Source organism: Gopherus evgoodei, chromosome 20, assembly GCF_007399415.2.
Source record: "Gopherus evgoodei ecotype Sinaloan lineage chromosome 20, rGopEvg1_v1.p, whole genome shotgun sequence".
In the NCBI taxonomy this organism is placed as follows: domain Eukaryota; kingdom Metazoa; phylum Chordata; order Testudines; family Testudinidae; genus Gopherus; species Gopherus evgoodei.
The window spans coordinates 11,769,650-11,777,037 of record NC_044341.1 but is presented as its reverse complement, the minus strand read 5'-3'; the positions used below and the strand labels follow the sequence as shown (position 1 = coordinate 11,777,037).

Below are 7,388 nucleotides of genomic sequence, written 5' to 3'. Positions count from 1 at the left end.
GGAGAAGAGCGCGCGCCGTGCGCGGCCCCTTTAAGAGCCGCCCGCCCCGCCTCTTTCCTCGCCCGAATGTATCGAATCCGGTGGGCGTGGCCCCGCCCCGCGTTGCAGCGACCAATCAGGGCGCGGGCTTTTCCGCGGGAGATCCGAATTTCGCGGCACGTAGTTTGGCGCTTAAAAAAAAAAAAAAAGAAAAGAAAAAAAGCCGAGGAGCGAGCGGAGCCGCGGGAGAAAGGGAAAGAGAAAGAACCGGGGCCGCTCCGCAGCCATCGCCCCCGCTCCAATCCGGCCCCATCCCGGCCCCGGCTCGCTGCAGCCCCGCCGGGAGGCAGCCGAGCAGGGGCAGCCGCTCCATGCCGGACGGTGGCGGGGCCTCGGGCGGATCCCGGGCCCGGGCGGGGGGCGCAGCTCCCCCTGGCTTGATGCTGCTCACCCCCTCCGCGCTGGGGGCCTCGGGAGGAGGAGCAGCCAGAGCAGAGATTTAGGGGGGTGATTTTTATTATTCACTTTTTAAAAATGCAGCACGCTTGGTTGGGAGTCGATTCCCACTCTGGGAGCTGAAAGTCACCAGCCCCTGCAGTAACCTGCACGTTACCGAGCTCCTGCAGGCTGAGGCTTGGGTCAGTGAACGGGCATTTGAGCGCTGCAAAGCCCCGGTCCCCTGGAGACAACCAGTATCTTTGAATTGTGTGTTTGTATCAAAACAGCCAGCTGCAAATTCGGGCCGGTCAGCTACCGGATCTTCCACGAAGAAAGGAGGGGGCTGGAGCTTTCTTCCTGAGTGCGGAGAGCGAAAGGAAACAGTCATTTTTTATTCTGGGGCTGCGTTAGTCTTTTCCTCCCCCAATGCATTATAGCAAAAAATCCGGCTTGATTTTTTTTCCCCCCAAGACAGCCTCAGACTGGAAACTGGGGGCCATTCATTGATCCTGCATGCTACGCCGTTTAAAATGGCTGAACAATGCTGAGAGTAAAGGGAGTGTCTTCAGCCCCAGAAAGGGGGGGCTGCTCCATTGCCTGCCTCCCCCAGCAACAGCAGCAGCAGCAAAAGAAAGTCATGCCTGTGATGAGCTCTGCAGACCTGGTGACTTCCAGCCTCAGCAGCCCTCAGATGCACTCCATCCCGGCCACCTATTTCACGAAGCTGTACCCTCCGAGTGTGGCTACTGCCCCCGCATCCAGGGGCAGCTGTCTCTACGCTACCCCTCATGGACCTGAAATCAAAACCATCCGATCTGCCTCTGCAGGAAGGCTGCCGGTAAAGTGTCTGACCCCTGTGCACCCTTGTGCTTTCCCCTCCTGTCTGTCTGCCCTTTTCAAACCTGCTGTGTGTTGGGCCTGGTGTCGCTTGGATGTAGCAGAGTCTGAACCCAGGCGAAATGTGTGATTCAATAATCTCTTCCTGGCAAGGTGCTCTGATGCCACTGTGTTGGGTGACATTATTAAAACCAAACGCTAGCTAGTGGACTGAGGTTTGGGATGTCTTTAATGTGCAAAATGTTAATGGCTTGGTACTAGACTATAAGTCTCAGCACAGCGGCTCATGTGTTTCTCAACTTCCTTTCCACTCCAGTTTACCCCCCACAAAAAGCTGCTGTCCTCTTCCTCTTTTCTGTTCTTGCAAATAGTTGTTACTGCCCATCAGAACCTCCAGCCCTGAGAGCGGAGGCCATAGAAAATCTCTTGCATTAAGGAAATGAATCCTACATCACCCGGCTTCCTGCAGAGTGCCCTTTGCCATCTGTTCTCTAGGCTCTGACCCAAAATCAGCCCTGGCACAAGTGAGTGTCTTTCCATTGACTTCAGTGGAGCTGAGCTCGCTTCAGGGCAGGGCCCTCGGTCTGCGGCTGGCCGGTGGAGCCCTGTACAGAGCTCCCCTGAGTTTAACAGGACTCTGCGGAGACAAGAGCCGAGCCTAGGATTGCAGTGGGGTGAAATCAATAGTGAAGTGTAACTTTCTTTTTTGTGTGTGTGAGGAGACTGAATTTGAATAGGATTCCATATTAATAGCAGGGATGCCCTGAAATGTGACGGCTTAGGAAATCTGCACGAGAGGGACTGCAAGGATTTGGACATGAACTGGACAAGGAAGACACATGGAGGGAGGAATGGCTGAGTTTGCTGGTGCCCTGCTACTGCCATGCTAGGTTCAAAATCCAACCTTAGTAACTTGTATTCTTAACCTATAGATCTTAAAGCGCTTTGTAAGAGTGTGTGTGTGTGGAAAATATTATTATACCCATTTCACAGAGAGAAACTGAGGCAAGGAGAGGTGATGCGACTTGTTTGAAGTTGCACAGTCAGCAAAGCTGGGAATGGAACCCAAGTCCTCACTTGACCACATTGCCTCCGCGAGTCACATGGGGATGTATAAACAAAGCCTAGAGACTCCTCTTACTTCTCCATCATGGGGGGATGATGTGGTGAAGGAAAGGAGTTACGGTTTGCTCTTTTGAAGCATGTGATATTGGCCTCTGTCAGAGTCAGAATATTGGACTTTGGACCTCTGGTCTGATGCGGTATGGCCTGTAGGAATTTAAAGTGCTCCTGCCCCCTGTGATGAGTGGAGCTATATATGACAGCCTGGCCATCACGGGGAGGCGTGGATTGCACTGTAAACCAGAAGTAGGGAAAGCTCTGGAGGACACGCTGCCATTGCTCAGGGCCAGACCTGAGGGGCGCCGAGTGTCTTTGTTCCTGGCTGACCTGGGAAGAGTCAAGGGCGTTGAGTGGCTGTGGGATCCTGGCCCTGCTGGTTTATCATTCACTTCCTCTATGAGCTGTGCTCCCCAGGCTCTGAAAGCAGAGCTCAGACACTGGGTAGGGCAGGCAGTTTTCACCAGCTTTGCCTCCCCTTCTGCAGGCCCCTGCCGAGTGTCTGTTGCAGGCCTTTGCCAGCCGTGCTAATTGGCAGAGAGGGCTGGCGTGTAACTGCTGCTCCTGAAGCAGGCCGGGGAGCGATTCCCTCTCTCGCTGCCTGTCTGTGTTCTCCCGAAGGCTGGGGAGGACCTCAGGCTGCTGCAGCTTCCCCCGTGGCTGCTGATGCCTCCTGACAGGTGCGGGCTCTGCCACGTTCCTCTCTGAAGGCAGCCTGCGAGCGTGTCTCTTGGTTTCCCTTTCTGCACTGGATCCATAAGGTTCCTGCTCTGCTCTGGCAGTGGGTGCTGATCTGGCTCAGGATCCATTCTTTGCACAGCCCCCATGCCTGCAGGCCCCAGCGGGCTTCAGTGCCACCTGTCTTGTCGTCTTCGCTGCCTGTGTTAACGTGAGCTTAACGTGAAATGTCTCCCCCAATGCCACGTGTAGCTTCAAGGGCTGCTGTGTGCAGCAAGAGAGACCCAGGCTGCTAAAACCTTTCCCCGGGCTGAAGGCAGAACGTAGCTTTCACAGAGGTGGTTTTACAGCCCCCCCGCTAAGGGCCTGATCCTGAAACCTATGTGTGAGTCAACAGGGCTCCATGCAGGTGCAGGCTCTACCCGCACCAAACTGTGTGCAAGACAGTGGCCTAAAGAGCAAATTTTCCTTCCAGAACCTCCCTCTGCCCCCCCGTTCACCTGAGAATTTTAAAGCTCTTTACCAACTCCCGGTGATGAAGACCCACAATAGTCATGTAAGCCCTGGGCTGTTGTCCCTCTGTGACAGATGGGCAGGAGCCGGGGTACGGAGAGGTTAAGTGACTTGGCCCTAGATCATGTTGTGAGTCGGTGGCAGAGGTGGGAAGTGACCCCCTACAGGCTGACTGGCTGCTCTGACCACTGGACTACAGTGCCTCCTGTTAATCAAAGCATGCTTGGAACCGTCGAAACGTCACATGACATCCCTGGCTAATTAGCCATAGCTGCCTTGCAGTGGGATCACAGTGCTAAGAAAGAGAGAGATTGGGCCCTGGAATGGTCTAAGACAGATTGTTAGTGCTAAAGCCCTAAATCTGCTGTTATGCCCTCTCCCCACCCCCTGCCTTGTAGACAGCCTCCTAAGGAGTCCTTTATCTGGCACCGTGGAAGGTGCTGGCTTTCTAATGGTTAACACCTCTGTTTTAGAGAAGAAACACTAGGCAATGAACTGGTGGGTGGACAATCTGCGTGGAAATCTAAGCAGAGCAGGAGGGTTTGACGCTCTGCATCCCTTGTGCATTTATTTCCCTCCCCCTTGGTGAAACCCCACTGTTCCCAAAGGTCTCTTGCTTCCCCCCCTCTGCTGTGTTTTCCATGCTTTAAATCCCCCCTTCCTTGGGGTCTCAGCCTTGCAGTGCAGCTATCTGGCCTGGGGAAGGGGGTGTCTCCTGGCTGTAGAACCAGGAGGAGAAAAAAAAGCCGCCTTGGGCTTTCTCCCTCACACTGACCCGTGAGCATCTCCAAAAGGGGCCAAGTATCAGAGGGGTAGCCGTGTTAGTCTGGATCTGTAAAAGCAGCAAAGAATCCTGTGGCACCTTATAGACTAACAGATGTTTTGGAGCATGAGCTTTCATGGGTGAATACCCACTTCGTCAGATGCATGTAGTGGAAATTTCCTGTGGGCGAGGACTGGCCTGCCATCCAAGGCCTGTGAAAGTGTGGGATCATTGTCCAGGATGGGTTGTAGATCCCTGATGATGCATTGGAGGGGTTTTAGCTGGGGACTGTATGTGATGGCCAGTGGAGTCCTGTTGGTTTCTTTCTTGGGTTTGTCTTGCAGTAGGAGGCTTCTGGATACACGTCTGGCTCTGTTGATCTGTTTCCTTATTTCCTCATGCGGGTATTGTAGTTTTGAGAATGCTTGGTGGAGATTTTGTAGGCGTTGGTCTCTGAGGGGTTAGAGCAGATGCGATTGTACCTCAGTGCTTGGCTGTAGACAATGGATCGTGTCATATGCCAGCAATGCCCCTCTGCTATGTACATTGGCCAAACTGGACAGTCGCTACGGAAAAGGATGAACGGACACAAATCAGACATTAGGAATGGCAATATACAAAAACCTGTAGAAGAACACTTCAACCTCCCTGGCCACGCTATAGCAGATTTAAGGTGGCCATCCTGCAGCAAAAAAACTTCAGGACCAGACTTCAAAGAGAAACTGCTGAGCTTCAGTTCATCTGCAAATTTGACACCATCAGCTCAGGATTAAACAGAGACTGTGAATGGCTTGCCAATTACAGAACGAGTTTCTCCTCCCTTGGTTTTCACACCTCAACTGCTAGAACAGGGCCTCATCCTCCCTGATTGAACTAACCTCATTATCTCTAGCTTGCCTGCATATATATACCTGCCCCTGGAAATTCCCACTACATGCATCTGACGAAGTGGGTATTCACCCACGAAAGCTCATGCTCCAAAATGTGTTAGTCTATAAGGTGCCACAGGATTTTTTTGCTGCTTTTCTAAAAGGGGCATCTGCCTCCGGGGCCTCAGGCTGCCTGGCCAATCGGTGCAGAATCCCCCCCGCCTGCCTTCTCGTTCCTTGCTGCCATGTCAATTCCGTGGGCTCCATCCTGGTGACAGAGTCCTCGCTAAAACGTCCCCTTTCGCAAGACCAGGATCTAGTCCCCTCTACCTTGCTCCAGTCCCTGGGGGAATCCTGAATGGGTTTCCCACATGTAAGCTTATCACGTTTCCAGCCAAACCTGAGGGTGCCGTGCAGGGCAGCCAGTGCTTGGATTTTGTCTCTTGGCGGCATGTCAGCAGCTAGAGGAGGAGGGCTAGTCCAGTGGGTATGATGCTAGCCTGCAAGTTCAGCGACTTTGGTTCAGTCTCTGACTTGGCCCTGGTTCCCTGTGTCCCTCTGGGCATATCACTCAAGGAATGGGGTGGTTCCCACGCTAACCCTGCCAGAGCCTGTGCACTACAAACAGTGTAGCTGCAGCAGTGCAAGCAGCGAGCTGCCCAGGGTGCTATCCTGTCCAAGACGCTGGGTGCATACTCCGAGCCGCCAGCCCTTCTGGCTGCTATGCTACATTTTTAGCACACTAGCTTGATCAGAGCTGGCACAGGTATTCCTCCTTGAGCTGGGAATCTCACCCCCAGCTCGAAATGTCGACATTCCTTTAGCCCAGATGTGGGCAAACTACGGCCCACAGACCATATCCGGCCCGCGGGACCGTCCTGCCTGGCCCCTGAGCTCCTGGCCGGGGAGCCTAGGCCCCGGCCCCTACTCTGCGGCCACGCTCTGGCCCACCACTCCCTTTGGGTAGCGTGGGGAGCGCAGCTGGCTCTGGCTGGGTGTTGCGGCTGTGAGCTCCTGCTGCTGGTAAGGGGGTGGGGACCGGGGGAGGTGTTGGGTAAGAGAGTGGGGGGTTCTGGGTGGTGGTGGCCAGGGGATGGGGAACAGAGAAGGTTGGGAGTGGGAGTCCTGGGGGGCCTGTCAGAGGGCAGGGATGTGGATAGGGGTCAGGAGGGCAGTCAGGGGATAGGGAGGAGAGGGGGTTGGAGAAGGGGGTGAGATCCCAGGGGGGCAGTTAGGGGTGGGAGGTCCCAGGAGGGGGTGTTCAGGGGATGAGGAGCAGAGGGCAGTTGGATTGGGGATGGGAGTCCCGGGGGGGGCTGTCAGGGGATAAGGAGTGGGGGGAGGGGGTTGGATGGGTCGGGAGTTTTGAGAGGGGCGGTCAGGGGGCAGGAAGTAGGGGGGGCGGGGGCCAGGCTGTTTGGGGAGGCACAGCCTTCCCTACCCGGCCCTCCATACAGTTGCGCAACCCTGATATGGCCCTCGGGCCAAAAAGTTTGCCCGCCCGTGCTTTAGTCTCTCTCTGCCTCCGTCACCTGTGTGTAGCACCTCCCTCCCTTACAGGAGCTTGATGAGAGCACGTGGTGTATGACTCCTTGCAACAATCTGCCTTTGAACTCCAAGATGGAGGCAGGCAAGTGGATTCAGAGATTTTTGGGATGAGTTTGATTCCTGCTCAGCACAAAGACTCTTGAAGAAGCTCAGGACGTATTCTTGAAACAAATGCATCTGTGCCTCTCTGCATGTTTGTTTCACCATTTTTTAATTTTCTTCCTCATCCTTGTTTCACGTGTCCTTCCAGACCTGTGTGTGATCAGAATGGGATTCTTGTAGGTTTGGAAGCACTGACCTCAAAGGAATTGCAGTGCAGCTTCCCTTCTGCCTATTAATTCTTGTCTTGACTTTTCTCTGTGGCTCCCCGAATCTAGTGGCTTATCCCAGGCTGCTCTTGAGACGGCTGATTCAGAAGCCTGGGAGTGCAGAGTCCGTAGGAGAAGCTGTTTGGATTTGAATTTGAAATGCCTGACCAACTTTGTTCTTTGTACAAAGGGCGATTGGCGGGATGAGCGTGCGGGGTGGTGGGTAGGTGCACAGCCCTATGGATTTCCTCCTATAAGGTTGCTTGTGCATTCTCCAATTGGCCAAGGGATTGGAACATGACCTGTTAAGTGCCACACCTGTAAATACCTACGAGG

At 54.2% G+C, this 7,388-nt stretch overlaps 1 protein-coding gene across 1 annotated transcript in view; it reads left to right on the top strand.

Annotated features, from left to right (window-relative positions):
* Window positions 1–374: 374 nt before the first annotated feature.
* The window catches only part of E2F2 (E2F transcription factor 2), a 29,889-nt gene continuing 22,875 nt past the window's right edge, over window positions 375–7,388 (top strand). Inside the window, exon 1 of the mRNA XM_030539042.1 lies at window positions 375–1,255. Within this exon, the coding sequence (XP_030394902.1) occupies window positions 959–1,255 (297 nt within the window). The 5' untranslated portion in view covers window positions 375–958. The remainder of the gene's footprint in view (window positions 1,256–7,388) is intronic.